General features: G+C 41.8%; 2 protein-coding genes across 2 annotated transcripts in view; one reads left to right on the forward strand and one right to left on the reverse strand.

Moving 5' to 3' along the window:
* trrap (transformation/transcription domain-associated protein) overlaps positions 1–7,130 on the reverse strand; it is a 76,483-nt gene extending 69,353 nt beyond the window's left edge. The window contains exons 1-13 of the mRNA XM_062414089.1: positions 7,104–7,130; positions 6,340–6,527; positions 5,160–5,209; positions 4,863–4,973; positions 4,443–4,547; positions 4,007–4,090; positions 3,685–3,741; positions 3,161–3,286; positions 2,497–2,574; positions 2,032–2,120; positions 1,396–1,492; positions 972–1,110; positions 384–462 (exon numbers count right to left, since the gene is read on the reverse strand). Of these exons, the coding sequence (XP_062270073.1) occupies positions 384–462; positions 972–1,110; positions 1,396–1,492; positions 2,032–2,120; positions 2,497–2,574; positions 3,161–3,286; positions 3,685–3,741; positions 4,007–4,090; positions 4,443–4,547; positions 4,863–4,973; positions 5,160–5,209; positions 6,340–6,439 (1,115 nt within the window). The 5' untranslated portion in view covers positions 6,440–6,527; positions 7,104–7,130. The remainder of the gene's footprint in view (positions 1–383; positions 463–971; positions 1,111–1,395; positions 1,493–2,031; positions 2,121–2,496; positions 2,575–3,160; positions 3,287–3,684; positions 3,742–4,006; positions 4,091–4,442; positions 4,548–4,862; positions 4,974–5,159; positions 5,210–6,339; positions 6,528–7,103) is intronic.
* A 5,409-nt stretch (positions 7,131–12,539) lies between these two features.
* On the forward strand, positions 12,540–17,971 carry nptx2b (neuronal pentraxin IIb). The gene is made up of 5 exons (XM_062378356.1): positions 12,540–13,227; positions 13,851–14,070; positions 14,896–15,140; positions 15,218–15,397; positions 16,537–17,971. The coding sequence occupies exons 1-5, from the start codon at positions 12,787–12,789 to the stop codon at positions 16,765–16,767; spliced, it is 1,317 nt and encodes a 438-aa protein (XP_062234340.1). The 5' UTR covers positions 12,540–12,786; the 3' UTR covers positions 16,768–17,971.
* The last annotated feature ends 651 nt before the right edge of the window (positions 17,972–18,622 follow it).

Raw genomic sequence — 18,622 nt, forward strand, 5'->3', positions numbered from 1 at the left:
ATCACAAAAGTTGGAGACAGGATAATCGTGACAGTTATTGAAAGTAGTTGGAGATGCAAAGAAGGTGAGGTAATGAAGGACATCAATAGTCCTGGCAGGTCTCATCCGGCTGCCTCGTTTCATATCGAGCACTAATGTGAATTGGCAGCTTGATGAGGTGAGCTAGTTTGGCATCTGAAGAGGGTTCAAGGGAGTCGAACACAGCCTGAGCTGCAGGGGTACATGACAACTTGACAGTGCAATCTGTGCTTCAGGGTTGCAAACGCAGTCAGCTTCCCTGAGAATTTGGCAGCACCGACAACCACCTCATTAGTATGCACGGACACTTAACATGCACCTGGCCGAGTGGCAAACAACCACGGGTGTGAACACACCAGACTCACCGAAGAGTCTCCCGAGCTGTGTAGCCAGAGCCGATCAGGATGGATTCATCAAAAAGTTTGTCCATACACGGGATAAACTCTGAAACACAAAGAGATTTTCATGGCGTGAGTCAAAGTTTTGGCCGACGAGGATTTAAAATGGGAGGAAAATGGACAAGGTAAAGATTTACAAACATGCATAAAAAAATATCATTTGTTTCCTTGTGCTGTCAACCAAACATCAAATGATGGTTAAATAGTTTTCCGTGACTCCACAGTGTCAAATCAGAAAAAAGGATGAATCACTAGAAATAATTTCAGCCACACAAGCAGGAGTATCTCAATGTAAAAGGAGGAAAATTATGCAGAAAATCTTCCAAAAAAAATGTATCAAGATTTCATTGATCAGAAAATCCAGGCTGCTCATATTTTGAGCAGGTAGAGAAAATTAAACTACGATTGGCCTTAAAGTTTCTTTAGCCTCCACTGAATGGGGAAAATAACTGTACTATGAAAAAGATATGCCCCAGTATTTATGTCACCCAGCTTTTTCATTTTCCCTTTTACACTTGTTTATATGCATGTTTTAATGACTGTGTGTTTACATACGGCTGCGGAGGTCCGTCGTGAGAATGTGCTTGGCTGCGATGAGCAGTTCCTTGCGGAGGTGAGCCGTCTCGGAGGGGCAGTTGGTCAGCAGCTGCAGCATGCCCTTTACCATCTGCTGAGAGTATTTACCCACCAGGTCCTAACGGGAGGGACACAAACACGACATCAGCACAATTTCATTACTTTTCATATTATATTTCACACATTTACTGTTTAATGAGACAGGCTAGATTCTCTCCAGTAGTGCTTGGCTAAAACATTATATTGAACTTCCTGCCAATAAACTGACTCCCACAGAAAGGGATAAGTAGAAAACAATCTATCAAAACAATTGCCGCCTGATTCAAAACCAAACACGAGACGACTCAGTGAGCCTGTTCATTGAAAGTGGATGAGACAACTCGCAGCCGTCAAACAGGTGTACCTGGTAGATGCGGATGATGTAGGCTAGAAATGACAGAGTCTTGATCTGTGCAGCAATGAAGTCAGCATACAGCTCTTTGTTGTAGAGCTTGTGCTGCCTGCAAAGGAAACAGCAGCATTTACATACAAAAGCCATTTAGCTCCATCACAGACATTAATGATGTTGTATACCTGCAGTCGCTGGCAATTACACAGGCTGAAATTGTGCGCCTACATGTGGGAATAAATTCTACACGGCTGGGTTTGTACTTTATTTGCGCACAGATGTTAATGCACATCAGAAATAAACTCTCTCTGTACCTGCCACACATTGCTGAGGTATTTTTTTTATCTTAATTGTCTCTGCTCCATTTACTTCCCATTCAGAATGCTTAACAAAACTCTCTTTCAACCCTGAGAGATTTCACCTCCCGCTAAGCCAATTCCTAGAATTTTAACTTCTTCAAATGGATTTTAACTCCAGCTTTGGCAGGTATAGCGCAGAGCAACAGTTTCAGTGCTACAGAAGAAATGAGGAGAAAGATACAAATAAATTATCTTAAACCAGACTTGCCCAGACCACATACCAGGGTGTACAGAAAAGTGTACGCTAAATGACATGTAATGTAATGCAAGTACACACACACACACATCTTACCTGGCCTGTGGAGACACCTGGAGCATGATGGTGTTCATGATGAGGGGCACAAACTCTGAGACCACGTTGTGAATGTTCAGCTTGTACAGCTGAAGGGACACAGCGAAGACACAACCACAGTCAGTGAAACTCACTTTCATAAATTCACACATTTTCACAGCTGAAGGTTTTCATCCCAAAACACAATATGTGCGTTTAGCGCAGAAAATATGCTGGGAATTTTATGAATCCAATGTTCACCTCCACACAGGATGTGTCTTTTACAGTTAACCCAGTAACAGTCATTATTACAGTTTCTCAACGTTTAAATTGCCATGTTCAAAATTTCAGCAAAAGGCAGATCCCCGATTTTGCAGTGACTCATTGACTTATTCCCTTATCCTGTTATCGAACCACTTAATCAAAAGGTAAAACAGAGCAAATACAGTTTGTGTCTTTAGAGCGGTCCAGGAGTATTTCACCCACCTGATACATCAGCACCACTATGATCGGCAGCTCAGCCAGCACCTTGAGAGACAGAGATCCCCGAGGGATGATGGTGTGCTGGAAAGAAAAGGAGGAGACTGTAATCTATCGGACTCATGCAGCTGCTGGACACACAAGGTTATTGTGACAAATACACCACTGCAGCAGTAAAGAAGAGATTAACTGGTCAAGTTTTACATGTTTGGCCAAATGGTTGATCTATTGAATAATGTTGTCTCAAATGTTTCCAGCAGAGAAATGAAATACAAAGTGAAATACTAAGTTTTTAAGTGAGGCATAAATTATGTACAGCATCACCTTTCTAAAACTTTTAGACGAATATGACCTAGATGTATCTCTTCACTCAACTTCTGTTTTAGCATCCCACCTTGAACCCTCAAATCACAGGTTCAGTCCCACATCATTTACCTTCCATATGTTTATAGATCTCTCTGTGGTCAATGATTATGGATCTACTAATGTGAAACAAGCCACAGCTGGAGAAAGGGCATAAAATACTTTCTTTATATTTGAGGATAACCACAGTTAGTGGTCAGTCCTATTGATGTGCCAACACAGTGCACTACTACCACCTAGTGGATAACGGCAACAAAACTGTTGAGCATAGACAATTAAGTGGATATGTAAGTGTTGGTTATCTTACTGTTCGTGTTTCGCTGTCTTCCCTCTCAGGTGCCGTCTTCACCAGCACAGAGGTGATCATCCCCACCATTTCTGGGGAGGGAACCGTGTTCTCTGCAATCACCTGTGGGTTCTCAAAGTATCTGGCCTGGAGGGAGGAGAAAGAAAACAATGGTTAGAGGCAACAGAGAAAAATCATTAAGGTAAGAAAAAGACAAAGACACAGACACGCGTGAAAAGAATAGCAAAGACAGAATGACAATGGAACTATACTAATTTATTGAGTCAAATTTGGCCCATCATTAGGAATATGATGATTTGATGATATGATTCCAAACACTGATCAAGCAGCACTTAATTCAATTAGCCACATTTTTGAACAGATAGTTGGGATGCTCAGGCCACATTCACATGATACAAGCCAGGCCTGTAATGGTCAGCATCTGCCTGCACTTGTCCCAGTCCAGATGAATGGGACAAGCAGAGTCAACGTGTGCACGACCTAAAGAATCATATTTGACTGACGGGAGGTGGAGTAATACTTACCACAACTTTGGGAAGGTCTTTATAAATCTGCTTCACAAAGTCCAGAAAGTGATGAATCTGAAAAGAGAGGATTATTGAAAAACACTTTAATCCCGAACTCTCAGACTCCAAGATGTTAAACACTCTGAGAAAATGTTCAAAAGTTCATCTCTTCAAGAATGGGTGGAGAACAAAAATTGTTTTGATGAATTTCTTTCTATTACAGAAAGGATCACTTGCTGGGGAATCAATCTGACAGAAATTTATCACATAAGTATTCCTTTAGCCGAGGGCGGCCTGATCAAAATCACTTTACAAATTCTTTCACAACTCAAGAACTCACCTCCTGAGAGATTGGAGGGCGGAACTGTTTGTGCAGCTCAATAATGATGCGAAGGCATATCAGCACATTTTCCTCACTTTCAATCTGGAGAAAGAAAGGGAAAGAAAATTCGGTGAAATAACCATGGAACAGCTCCTGTTTCTGTGAAATACCTGGATACATAACAGTGTTTTGCCAATTTCCCACAGTAATGCTTACATTTGAGACATAATCAGCCATGTCAACATTTCAATTCATTACAGTTGTGTTACAGCAATAAATCAACCAATGACTGCAGAAGTCAAAAGCTGTTAATGCAAAAAGCTAATTTTTGCCGCATTAAATGTGCATTTACTCTTAGAAAATAAGTCAAATTTTAGCAGATAATTATGAAACACAGTTTGGTGTAACAGAACAAAGTGGTAAATGTTATGCTGAAAGAAGGCCGGACTCAAACCTCCAGGAAGCGAAACATCACAGACAGGACGTTCTTGGTATGTGGACGAAGGTGTTCATTTGTTGGGATGCGGTGGATGATTTCCAGCACCAGCTTTCTCAATTGCTGCACAAATGGAAAACATTTATAACTTAAATAAGCCAGCTTCACAGTCACTGTAACCATTTTATATAATCTAATGATATTGTGAGAAATTTTCAATAACCAATTTAACGAATACATTTTTAACAACTCTGACAGAAAGAGCAATACTGTTGACTTTTATTCGATGCGGCTACATTGCTTTTAATCTTAAAGTAACAGGTATTTTGGCTTTAAAACCTTGTTGTCCCCTGAGACTTTAACTTCTTCTACCCTGAATTCTTCTTATTTCCAATGATTGTGTGTAGGAAATGACCCAAGCCCTTGTCTTCTTCATACCTGTGTGGGTTTTTCTTGAAGGAACTGCACCTCTCCATCCTGAAGAAATGTGAGGAAGCGAGGGATGATGTGTTCCAAGAAGGTGGAGTATTGAGGTGAAGACGTCACATTCTGAAATCGACAAACCCACTAGATTTTATGATATGAAGCAAATCAGTACGAGAAATGCTTCCGTGCTGTGAAAAGAGTTCAGGTTTGAACATAATCGGGTTCTATTAAAGTTCCTAAAAGTCAATCAGCGGAGAAAAGGGGACTAAAGTCTTTCCATCACACGCTGAGAACATTCATCAAACTCACCTCAAAGTTCTCGCTGACCTCCTGCATCATCTTCAGCTTCGTTTCATCCGCTGGAAGTTGAAGGACAGAGGGCCACCATTAATCAAACATGCTCATGATACAGTTTGACTTTTCTCGACAGTTTCTATGTGCTCAGCAGGGGCTCTCAGATCTTATCAGTTTGACTTACAGTGTCCAGCTTGATCAGGAGGTACGTCCAGAAACAGACACACACACATTCATTCGTCAAGCACTCCGTCACGCACACGTACCTCTGACTGGACTAAAGGGTATCAATCTCATCACAGTGCCCCTGCTAAACACAGCTGTCTTTCCTGAAATCACGCTGACACTAAGCATAAAATGGCCATGTGTGTAATAAATAACATGCATATGGAATATATTATGTAAATTTGTATTAACTGTAACTATTCAAATCCAAGCAATAACTAATACGAGACTCAAACTATGTTTATGTAAATCTTTGCATTAATTTTAACATATTTCCCTTAAAAACTGCCTCGTAATTGGAATTCTGATGAAAAGTTATTGACAACTTGCATCTGTATGAATTTGAACTGCATCTGATCATCTGCTCTTGTTGTAACGCAGGACACCAGACCAAAAGTTACCACGTAGATAAAGGTGACGTGGAAGGAAACGGTGAAATGTAAAACCTCAAGATTTGACTGGTGCAGATAAGATCATCAGAATCAGAATTCTTTTAATTGCCAAGTATATTTGCACATACAGAAAATTGCCTTTTTGTGGTTGGTGCATTGGACATAAAAACAACATTTGTGGCTGCAAGATTACATCACCAGACCAATGAGAATATTTGTCAAACTACTTACACATACACTTCAATCCCTGTTTCTTGTCTGAAACTACAGGGGGCCGAGCCGTCTCTGTGGCTGCCTCTAAGGTCTGGAATGGTCTCCCGTCCCAGATTGGGTCTTGTCCAATTAATCGATCATTTCAAGTCTAATTCAAACCTTTTCTTTTAATTCGGGCTAATTCAATGCATTTGACTTTAACTGACACAGTAATAAATAACTCAGGTATTGGGTACAATAAATGTGACCAACTTCTAAATGTCCTTTTCCGGCACTGCACAGCTTGGTGCCACCTTGTGCCTGCAGACACCTGACATAACTCGACATCGCTGCAGTCACTGTCGGGGAGGACACCGTGTACTCACGTGTGTTGGCGTCTGTGAGCGCAGCCACGAACTGCAGGTACTTCTTCATGAGGGTGGTCTGGTCCACCACGGTGGGGCTGGGAGCGGGCACGAAGGCCATGGTGGCAGTGGGGCAGCCCGGGCAGCCGAGGGGACAGGGGAGGGGGCAGACAGCGGTCTGCGCAGCTCTCAGTGGGAGCTCATGAACCCTGCAGCAACCAGAGAACTCTTCAAAACACTCGTAGTGAAAGCGATGGTTGGTTTTTTATACAGAAATGTATTTGGCGAGGGCATTTTCTCAACATTCAGGGACAACTCAGCCTGATGACAGGAACATTACAGTGTCTCAAAAACAAGGCACCAACACATCCACAAACAACACGCCTCTTCGGCTTCAGCTAGCACAGTTTAAACAGCATGAATGAATTAAAAACTCAGTTTCACCATCAATACGATGGTTTATGTTAACAAGAGACACTGGCTGCTTACTCGTTTGCACAATAAACCGCAAATAGTCACAGATTTCTCTAATGGCTGCACACAAATTATGTTAATTTACAAAACACGTTAGCAACGGTTAGCTATAGAGCTAGCTTCCCCCCAAAGAAAGAAAGCGCTCGCGGATCCCATGACGTTAAACTATGTTAAAAATAATAAAAACAGGCCACAGAGAGAAGCACGATGCTGTTAATAAACGTCCAAAGCTGTTCGTATATACGTGGCTGAGAGAAACATCCAGTATTGTGCTAAAGTTTTTAATAAAAAAGCGAAGCATTAGCACTTACCGAGCTCCACAGACCGGAAGCTGTCGCTCTGTATCCGGCGGGTTCGCGCTGCTGCTTCTGAGAGTGATATCCCTCCGCGAATAGTTGATCGTGCTTTCCCTATTAACATGTAAAACAGTTTAATATATTTCACATATATGGAGACTTGTATATAAATGAGAAAATGAAGGTCAAAATGCGAGAGAACAGCTTATGGTGTTCAAAAGATTTTATTCTAGTCCGTGCGGAAGGACACACTGTGAAAATCCGTCGGTATAAGACCATCGTTTTCGATGGTCTTCTCGCTCCGGTATAGAAAATGTGCGGAGGACTGCGCATGCTCAGTGGCGGCAGCTCCCTCTGTTACCATGGATGTGTTATAAGATATAATTTATATCCATGAGTATCCTGGTTTGATTCCAGTGACGATAGAGTAGATTGAACATGTCGACACATATTGGACTAATGTTGTGATTTATATATTAATATTAATATTATATATTAAAATGTTAAAACAGTGGGTTTACTAGGTAGTGTTCATTTTATAAGCCTGTCTTGAAGTTGTATTATTATGATTGTAGAGTAAGTCACTGTTTATAAATTGTGCTCTTTTATAAGTTATAGCCCGTCAGGTTAATGGGTCATTAATTCCTGCAGTTCCAGTTTTAATAGAGTCATAAATGTTGGGTCACACTTTCTAATAACTCATTGGGGTCTGCAATTCTAAAAGTCATTAATAGACACTCCATCAAGTTTCAGTGGTAAATGTTTCAAATTAGAAAAGTATTTTTTACGACCATATTCCCTGGGGGTACAGCTTCAGAAGGGCAGAGGTCAACTGGTTCAGAGGAAGTTTTGTTTCTTATAAATTAAAGGTCTTAAACGTTACGCTGGAGGAAAACAAGCAGCATCCAGAGAAAAATATTCATGACGCGCATGAAAGATCTCCATGAAAACTGAACTGTGGCCATGAGACAAAACAACGGATTGTAACAAAGTACATTTACTCACTTCCTATACTAAAGTACATCATTCATTTGATCTGTACTTTTACTTTCCTCCATATATCTCAGCAACTATCTGTATTTTCTTCTCGTTCACTCTGCATTGTTTCACATGTTCACATTGTTTTTGTACATTTTTAAATGTAATAAATATTGAGAGGGGAATTTCTCAACTGATTCCACCAGAGCAAGCAGGTAACATCAGACTCCTGCAGCAGCAGAGATGCTACCGCTGAGACCATAGTGGTAGACTGTCGCATTAGGGAACAGGCTACAGCAGCAAGTAGTTATATTCTACACCTCCACCACAGTTCATTCATTTAGTCGGTGTTTTCTTTAAGATCCAGTTATTGTGGTTTGTATTGACCAGGAGATGGCAGCACACTGAAGTGGGAGAGCAAACTGTACAATTTCTGAGTAAAACAAGCGATGACTACAAACCCTCCATGAATTAAACAGAAGGAACTGTGTCTCACATCCCTTTGAATAAAACGTTTGCATAAAGCATCACAGTCATAACACATCATTTTATAATCGGATGCCTGGTGTTGGCTAAACAAGAACAAAACATCCTGATCTTCAGGTTAGGATATTTCTTTCTTTTGTTCAGGTGCCAGGAAACTGTTAAAACTGTTTCACTGATCTTGAATCGAGACGGTTTTTATTCTCTTCTGTTGCAACCTCAAATCCCAGTATATTACTCTCTGTGAAGCTTTTAAACATAGCACCAAATTCACAACAAAAAAAAAAAAATGAATACAAGATGAGATTTATTTTTCTTTTCTTTTTCACATAATGCTTGTTTTAATAGCTTTGGGAATAATGCAGTCTGGCTGAGAGATGGTTATTATTTATCTCGTCTAATCTATCAAGCCTGTCTCCTGGCCATATGCTTTGCTAATGAGTTTTAATTCATAACTCTCCACTCCGCACCCCCCCTCCGCCCAAAGAAGCGAGCCCACTGGCAAAAGGCTGCAGAATGAGATTTTCTTTTCAGTGAATGCCACGTATAATGTCGCAGATAATTTGACATATAATGTGACATTCTCATTCTCTTTTGCGCGCCCTGTCCCCTAAGTAATAATGATCTGCTAAAAGGTGTTTGTCTCCGGCTTATTGCACTGTCCTCTTCGCTTCATTTGTGTGTTTTTTTTTTCTTCTTCTTCCTGACAGGGGCTTTATCCTGAGAAGGGAGAGTGGATGATGCTCTGGCTCTGCAGCTTTTCCTAAAACCACTCATCTGTCCATTAGAAATGTGGGTAGTTGGTTTTTTGTCAGTGCACTGCTGATGCCCTTTGATGAAGCCGGATAACCCCGGTGTTGTTTCTCATATAGAAGGATGTGCACTTTCCTTGAGTCTGCGTCTGAATCATCAACAATGAGCCAGGAAAAATCTATTCTTGCCTCACAAGCTCCCGTCCACATTCACTATCTTTTTTTTCCTTTTGTTTAACCAGTGTGCACTCACAAATGAGAGGACGCGTCCTCTGTGAACCGAACGTTTGTGTAATGATATCAGATTTGTCCTCCAGCTTTTGTGGTTATTATTCAAGATTTGAATCTCATGATGACAGTGTTGCATCTGGATGAATATTTCATTTCTAGGAGCTGTAATATATATATCATTTTTTTGTTATGAGCTTTTGTCTGTGTCACCTGGTTACCAGAGAGTAGGTGTGATGTCAGAGTAAAATATTCTGCATTAACCCGAGGGAGGGAGAGTCGGCTGAAGCCTGTCTACAACCAACTGTTGATCATCACTCTCATTGCTCATCTTCATCTCTGTCCTAAAACGTATGCATTTGATTGGCCTAATGGTCTGTATTTATAGCACTATAGTCTTGACCACTTAGTCTTTGCCATTCATCCATTCACACTAACATTCACACAATGCATATATATGCAACACCTTTCACATATGACTCACTGCTGTGGTACAGCGTCCTACTCAAGGACACTTCAGCATGCACAATGGGAGAGACTGGGATCGAAACGCCAACCCTCTGCTTAGTGGAACCACCCGCTCTACCACCGGAGCCAGAGCATGCAAACCGGCTGTGACACAGCAGTTGTGCAAAAATAATATACAGCAAATATGTATAAAATGCCTTGAATCCATGGATTGTCGATGAAATGAGCTACAGTTTTAAAAGTTTTGTATTATTCAGATTGAATTTCCTTTGAAATACTCAGAAGCTTTTTACTCCATTTCCTTTTAATATGATACTTTTGGAAATGTTGGCCTTTATAGGACAGTGAGGAGGCAGGCAGGGAAACATGGGGAGAGAGGAGCATGTGTGTGACATGTGAGAGGCAATGTCTCAGATGTGATCCACTTCAGTTACTCTCCGGTGACAGTTTATTTCGATCCCCCACATTGAACAATACAAGCAATATACAAACATTTAATCAATGGTTTATTTTAAAGTAGTTATAAGAACATATGACAAATATGATGACACAATTGTTATTTCTAAATATCAAGTTTCCATAAGGAATTATAATTTTTCCTGTAAACACATGTTTTATATAGTTATACCAGTCTTCTACTATGTGCTGGGTGTCTGCATAAAATAATAATAATAAGCGTGGAATTATATATATATATATATATATATATATATATATATATATATATATAAATAGGGAGACCTAAAATAAAGACATATTACAAGTTTATATAAAGACAATCCATTAGCAACGATGAAACCAGTGGTGGCCAACATTTTTGTCTTGTGGTCTACGTTGGGTTTTCACATGATTACACAAGAGCTCCTCAAAGATATAAAAAAAAAAAACTTCGAGGACAAGGGGCTATGAAATAATTTCATGAAAAAGTGCTAGTGAGTGAGAATATATTAAATTGGCAGATTTGTGTGGCAGAACTTTGTATTATCTTCTTTCTATCAGGCATGTCCCTGAAGCTGGTCTGACAACCAAGATGGGAACAACTGGACTACATTTTGTAACTGCATAAAACTAGAGCCATACTTGGACCATGAACTACACAGTAAAGTGTTTTATATCTTATGTTGTTTTGTTATTAGAACATTTTAAAACTGGTTCCACCACTGAAAAAGTATGAATGATTTTCCTATCTTATATAAATGGGCTTTTGTTAATAGTGTTTTTGTTTCAATAAGAGCAGAACAGTGACACTGATGGGTGGATCACCAAAGCTCCTGTAATTTATAGTAAGTGTAAAGGACCTGGAAAAGTCTTTCCATTTGAAATGATACAGACCGACCTCATATGACGGAGAGTTATGACACTAGTTAGTTTGAAACTGCCTGGGAGATTTGCAGCCATTTAAAAGCAACAACCTCACCAAATCCCAGTGTATTTCTAATGACCTGTCCCTATTTGGTTTATGCAGAGCAAATGCAGATTACCACAAGTGACTTCCTTTAGAAGATGAGAATTGAACCGTTAAACAGTTTCTGCCTCATCATCCTCGAGTGTCATTAAAGCAAGAAAACCCCTGTGTGGTTGGGAGCAGGGTTGGACGCCATGTTCAAAGCACAGTGGCATTTCCTGCTGCCCGCGCCCCACGCGTTATTGACCTTTCACGAGCACACAGGTGGCTGCTGCTAATTGTTTACCACCACATCCTGTTTCTCCAGCGCTTGGTTTATTGAACAGATTCACCTGCAGTCTGAATTATTTGTCATGTTGATGATGGCTGTGATGAACTGGCATCTATATCGCTAATTTATTATCACAAATGATATGTCTATCTGGATTTGGTTATAATAACAATCCATACTAATACCTTTATTTATAAAGCCCTTTTCAAAAGGGCTTCACAAATAAATTAGAGCACAAGTAGAAACACATAAATCGAATTATAACTCAGTCAGACATTGAATAAAAGTATAAAAACACTAAATATGTCACAGAAACTTGAGTATGACCAACTATTCACAAAAACTAGAATAAGGTCAAATCAGGGAATGTGGTGTGATAAACGTATGTTTTAAGTTTTGATTAAAAAAATATTATATCAACTCACTTGCCTTTTCAGCTGATCTGTATTTACCAAGTTATGATCCACCGACTGTACAATCCAACACTTCCACATTTCTCACACGTGTCTATTGGCAATTGGGAGTGAATAACAAACATCAGAACAAACTGAAATATAAATTACATGAATTGCTCCTGGGATGCCGCAAAACTAATCACAGCTTTCCAGTCCCTTTGGCATCCCACTTATCAGCCTAATTGTTGTGACACAATTAACTCCCCATACTTGCCATTGCTAAATTAACTTTTCAAATAAACCGGTGAACAAAGGTCTGACCTCGCAGCTCGGTGACGTCAGCCTTCTACAACCAATCCAGGAGCTTTCGCAGGCACCTTTTTTTGTAATCCTCTTTCCTGAGGAGGAGCTGTCCGACCAGCACCACACTGCGCGCTCCGCCTGTGCCAGGAATAGTCCAGGTACACACAAGTCACATTAACCGGGCTTACACCCACACACTCGCCCTTTATCGGATTTTCTGCTCAGAACTTTCTTGATTTCGACGCTCAGACATGGCGCTACTTTGTAGATATAGTTACACGTGATGTGTGTTCTCTTTTTCTGGGGCATTTTCCACGCAGGGGAACACTTTTACGCACCAAACTTCCGAGGGGCGTTCGGGTTTTCAAGGATTTAGTGTTTGGGTTCCCACTTTTCTTCCTGACCGGCCAGCGGTATGTTTTCAATTTTGTTCGGATTGTTATGCTTTTGTGTACCGGGCTCGGGTCAACAACCGAGCATCCAGGCGGACGATGGGAAGCGGTACATTTGCCGGGCAGTGCCACTCAGCGGCGATGCCAGTTGCCCCGTGACGTTATTACCGGAGCTTACCGTCGGGAGTCAAGAAGAGGAGCTCAGAAACACCGTCATGCAGCTGCGAGAGACGATTTTACTGCAGAAAGAAACGATTTCCAAACAGGTTGGCACAATCAACGAGTTGACCACCAAGTTGTCCCTCTGCGCATCAACCACCGACGACAGGAAGTACGACAAGGGGGGCTCCTGGGGCAAAGAAAAGCAAAACACGATGGGGGATGTACCCAGAGACCCCAGTGGGTCTATTAACGGTCTTGGGAAAACCATGCAAGGGCTCAAGGACCGGTTGGAGAACCTGGAGGTAAGGTACTACTAATATGGCCCAAAGCGTTCCGCCACCTGATCCAAGTGCGTAAAAGCACAGTTTGATGCGCAGAACGGATTTGCAGGATTAGGACACATAGTAGATTTAGAGCACATATGGTGGTGATCAAACTCAGTTATCCGTGGGAAAGAGATTAATTGCCTAATTGAGCAACCTCCAGCTTCCTATTGCTCAGGACCAATTATAAAAACTGTGGGTTTATTATGATTTAAAAATAGAGCTTGAACAATATCTTCATCCCAGTTTTAAAATGAGTGCCCCAAGATATGATGATTATCCATCACTCATATTTTCAATTTCTGATGCCAATTTGCACTTCTCCTGAAATATTATTACATTTAACGTAACAGGAACAAACAGGGATTTACATTGATAATTTAATATTAGTGCTGAAAACTGACCAGAACCTTCGACGAACAATAGAGAATGTACTAACGTCCACTGATGGAAAAAAACTAAAAGTGTATACACCGGTTTGCCAGCCTCTCACACAGACGCACAGCTCGTCTAAAACGTTGTTATGAAGCATCACTTTCCCTTCTCAGCAGGCTCATTGCAACCAAATTATCTCCATGCCCATCCCTCTCCTTATACTGTAGCAGCAGCAGAGTCGGGCCAACATATCCGGCGCCGCCTTCCCCACTGAGCTGCGCGACCTGCTGCAGCGTCGCCTCCAGGACCTGGAGAAGCAGCTCCTGAGGAAAGTCAGCAACCTGGAGGAGGAGAAGAGCATGTTGTCCAACGCCACGGCCGCCTACAGGCTGAAGACCGAGAGCACTCTGAACGCCCTGGTGGAGCGGATCAGTGAGCTGGAGAAAGGTATGGGACAACACTACAGGGCTACCCGCTGACAACTTCAGATTTAAATCCCAGAAGTGTGTTGGCCAAAAGTCTGAGTTCTCTCGGTCTCAGACTATAGCTTTACTGAAGATTATGGAGGTCACTGTGCATTGCATAAAGGCAGATTGATGGGTGACAGTGGTGTCTCTGGGATTTTTCTAAATTCTAATTAAATTTACACAGTGGGGCCAATTATATGTCCAACATCCATGCTGATTCAGTAAGGTGCGCATTTAAGTCATTCCTTGTTTAGTGTTAGCTCTGTAGCTTTGACATATCATTAAATATATGTAATTTTTAATTGTTAGCACAAAGAAGCTTATAAAATACAGAACAAACTGACATATTTGTTTTTTAGTATTGTCGGTAAGTAACTAGTTTATATACAGTATATTAAAAAGCTAATGACGGGACTTAGGGGGCTAATCAGATTGGAGATAGGACCAGTGCCTCCCTATCACTGACCCTGGATCCAGGGAACGATGCATGATGACATCAAAGCATCCAACCAATTTTTCTTATAATACACTAATGGAGAGGAGGCAGAGGAAGGCACTCAAAGAGTAAAAAAAAGGGAGTCTGATGAATCAGGGATGGTGAAATAAAAGTGAAAGACGAGCACGTTTGTTGAATTTTCTTTGTGTGGCGGTTTTAAACCACGACTGCGGATGTATTGTAAAGGGAGATGCTGCTTTTGTATCCAAGCTTTCACTCCCAGGCAGAGACGAACAGCTTTTCAGAAAAGACATGAAACACCTCTCATCTCCTTTCTCTCTCTCTCTCTCTCTCTCTCTCTCAATTCAGGGGGAGGAGACTTCTTGTCCCCCGAGCAGTTTAAGGTGTCCCTCCCCCAGCGGACCAACTACCTGTACGGCCGCATCACCAAGAGCCTGCCAGAGATGTACGCCTTCACACTCTGCATGTGGATCAAGTCCAGCGCCCTGCCCGGCATAGGGACACCCTTCTCGTACGGGGTGCCGGGCCAAGCGAATGAGATTGTGCTGATCGAGTGGGGCAATAACCCAATAGAGCTTCTCATCAACGACAAGGCAAGAAGTCTCTTTTTTCTCAATTCTCTTGAACTGTGTGGAATTTGAGTACTAAGTGCAGTGCATTGTGACGATAGGTTGCCCAGCTGCCTTTGGAGGTGCGCGATGGAAGGTGGCACCACATCTGCATCTGCTGGACAACACGAGACGGCCAGTGGGAGGCTTACCAGAATGGAGAGAAGCTGGGAAACGGTGACAACCTGGCAGCCTGGCACCCGATCAAACCAGGGGGAGTCATCATCCTGGGGCAGGAGCAGGTACGCACCCCCAAATGTCAGAGAATATCAGTGATCTGGTTTGTCTGTATTCGACACGTCCCTGTGTCTTCACATTTAGTGAAGACACAAATGACATTTCTTTTTTACAGAGTGACTTTTTTCTTATTTTTTTAAAGAAATATATCAATTCCTTATGTCAAGTAGTTCTGCCAGCAACCGGTGTTACTTATGATGCATCAATGGAAACAAGAGCCGAAGAGCAGGTAATAAGGTGGCGGCAGGTTATCTTGACAAAACAAATGAGACAAGAATAAACCTGTCACTGCAGAGAAACCTGCTATGGTCTCCCTCTGGACCAATCAGCGCGTTATTAAAAATGTGAGAATGGAGGAGAGAGATGCAGCCGTCTGTGGAGATGATGTTTTTAACCCCACTAAAGCTACGTCTAAAGTTTTTTCCAGAGCCATCAGCAGGTCAATGCTCTTATTCCCTGTTTTACTTTGATTTAATTAATCACATTCCCATCAGGCTCAATGAATGCGCCCGATAAACAAGACCATGTTAGCATTGTCGTTGGGAGCATGTTTATATTACACCTGGGCCACACTGGTTAGCACATTGAAGACACGCAGACAGATAGAAAGATAGATAGAAAGATAGATAGATAGATAGATAGATAGATAGATAGATGGATAGATGGATAGATAGATAGATAGATAGATAGATAGATAGATAGATAGATAGATAGATAGATAGATAGATAGATAGATAGATAGATAGATAGATAGATAGATAGATAGATAGATAGATAGATAGATAGATAGATTTTGCTTTATCCCCCTTCTTGAAAGTCTTTTCTCTGCCGGCACTGGTGGAGAAATTCTGCGAAAAGAAGCCAAATGTCCACATATTGAGTGTTTTGATATTCAACTGAACGCATACAATTCTTACAATGTGTAAGCTTTTTAATTATAGACTGTTGAAGTCATGAAATTCACAGAAAAAAATAAGCCAAGACCTTGGTTTCCTCCATTGGAACTATATACTGTGTGTAGACGAGAGGCAACAACAGACCTTAACGACGCCGTCAACTCAAAAAGATAATTACCTTGCATAACGCTGTTGTTGTTGATGATGAGGCTTTAAAATGCACCTCCTGCCTTTTGTGGCCCTCACAGGACGTGGTGGGCGGACGCTTTGACGCCGGACAGGCCTTCGTGGGCGAGCTGAGTCAGGTGAACATTTGGGACCGCGTGCTCAAGCCCGCCGAGATCCAGTCTATGGCTAACTGCAGCTCCTACATCCCGGGGAACGTGGTCTCCTGGCTGGCGAGCAACGTCGAGGTGTTCGGGAGGGGGGCATTCAAAAGGCCCCTGGAGGTGTGTCAGGACCGGCTGCCCAACGCTTGAAAACTGCTTCTCCTTTGATTAGCTGGTTTCCATCCACTCAGCAATTTTAATTAATGTCTAATCTCTTACTGTGAGGAGGTTTGAACGGACTTAATGTTATACATGGATGTGGAACTGTGTTGTTTGATCCGCTTTGCACAGAGATACTGTATATTCGGGTTACGTGTTAGGATTTCTGAAAAAAGGAAATGCGTGCATACACACGTCAGTTTTAGACTTTTTGTTACCTTCACTCCCGTGTTGATCCGTGTGGGAACAAACCAAAGTGCAAAATTGTTACGTGATTACGGTTCTTTAAAAACGTCAGTACACCCACGCCGTAGCAGAAAGGTCCCCTCAGGTATTAACACCAACCCCCCTCCCTCCAGCCACCTCCAAAAGCTTTGAAGCCATGAAAATCCAAGCCAGACACACGCAGGTCCTGCGACTACTACAAGGACGCTGAGGTCCAGGCTATAGCTGAGGGTTTGGCATTAGCCTGCGAGCTGGCGTTTGCGTGCGCTGAGTGGGAGGAAAGATTAACCAGGTCTTGCTAGTGTTATGTCTCTATCTTAACTAGGGAATGGGCTTAAAGCCAACATTCATCAAGCCTCTGATCCTGACTTGTTCACTATATCTAAGGGGGAATGTAAGTGGACGAAAACTATTTTGCACTTTATCCGTGTCGTGGCACTGGTTGGAGCATGTGTGCAATAAACTCAGAAAAAGAAACACCCATACTGATTTAGTTTGCCGGCTCATTAGAGAAAACCTCAGCTCATCGGAAAGCTTTATTCTTTGCATCTGGAACTGATGCAAGTGATATTAGCGAGTCGGTCACTGTGCTTTTTTTCCCCTCTCCTGCCTTTTCCATTTGAACAAAAATGAGATATAAATATATTCATAGTGTCAATCTTGTGACATGTTCCTATTGGTGATCTGCAGTGTTGCAGTGGGTATTGTGACCAAGCATTCAACAAAAGATTGAAACATATGTTAATTATTGCATGTGCTGTGTGATGTTATATTATCTAGTGTCTCTCCTCGGGAAGATTGTATTTTTTTTTAAATGTTATATCTGTTTTAAGCGAGTGTACATGTATGAGGCAATGTCAACCTTGTTCTGTGGCCTTCGAATGAAGACTTAAGTGCCATTTAATGTTTTATAAATGCTGAGAATGTTTCGCTTTGCCTGTAAATGAAAATGTGGGAAATAAAGAAAATGACCAACGGCCATTAAACTGTATGTTTCATGCTGATCGGAATATTTCCCGGGATCCATTACAGGTATTTAAGAGTGAAATGAATCTGGGTCATGCGGGATCAGCCAGCTGCTCTGCTGCAGACTTTGTTAAAGCACACGGCCAGTCGTCTGAGTGTCTCTGGTTAGGTGTCGGGCTGGTGAGGTGAGCAACACACAGGCTGAGCGGGGTCTTCAAAGTCAGACGGCCCGGGTCAGAGCAACAGCAGGTGTCCTGGGTGGCATTAGCAACGCTTAACTGAGGAGAGAGGCCGAAAGGTCACCAGTGACACCACAGACACATCCCCCCCCCCCCCCCCCCCCCCCCCTTGACAGAGAGACTTCCTGCGACCACACACAGCTCTAAAAACAGGTAGGGTAAATATGTTATGCTGATGACTGGGTGTAATAGTTTATGTTGTTTGCGAGGGCATTATATTCATACCATCTCACTGAATTAAATAGATTGACTCTTTTAAAACAATTTCAATTTTATTTGAACCATGAACAAAGGAAAGGAAATTTGTTTTAGTGTTTTATGTGATTATTCCTCGGTAAGAAATAATCATGTAGAAATCTGCGAGAATATTTGACCATGCCAATCTCCCCGGATTAACGATTTGGAGCCCCAGCAAA

The sequence above is a fragment of the Platichthys flesus genome, chromosome 20, assembly GCF_949316205.1.
Source record: "Platichthys flesus chromosome 20, fPlaFle2.1, whole genome shotgun sequence".
Taxonomy (NCBI): Eukaryota; Metazoa; Chordata; class Actinopteri; order Pleuronectiformes; family Pleuronectidae; genus Platichthys; species Platichthys flesus.

What these genes read in the sequence shown, in the direction of transcription:
- nptx2b (XM_062378356.1), top strand. Translation starts at nt 12,787, where the DNA reads ATGTTTTCAATTTTGTTCGGATTGTTATGCTTTTGTGTACCGGGCTCG. An exon ending in ACCGGTTGGAGAACCTGGAG is followed by an intron (nt 13,228 to 13,850) that starts GTAAGGTACTAC and finishes CTTATACTGTAG; the next exon opens with CAGCAGCAGAGTCGGGCCAA. An exon ending in TCATCCTGGGGCAGGAGCAG is followed by an intron (nt 15,398 to 16,536) that starts GTACGCACCCCC and finishes TGGCCCTCACAG; the next exon opens with GACGTGGTGGGCGGACGCTT.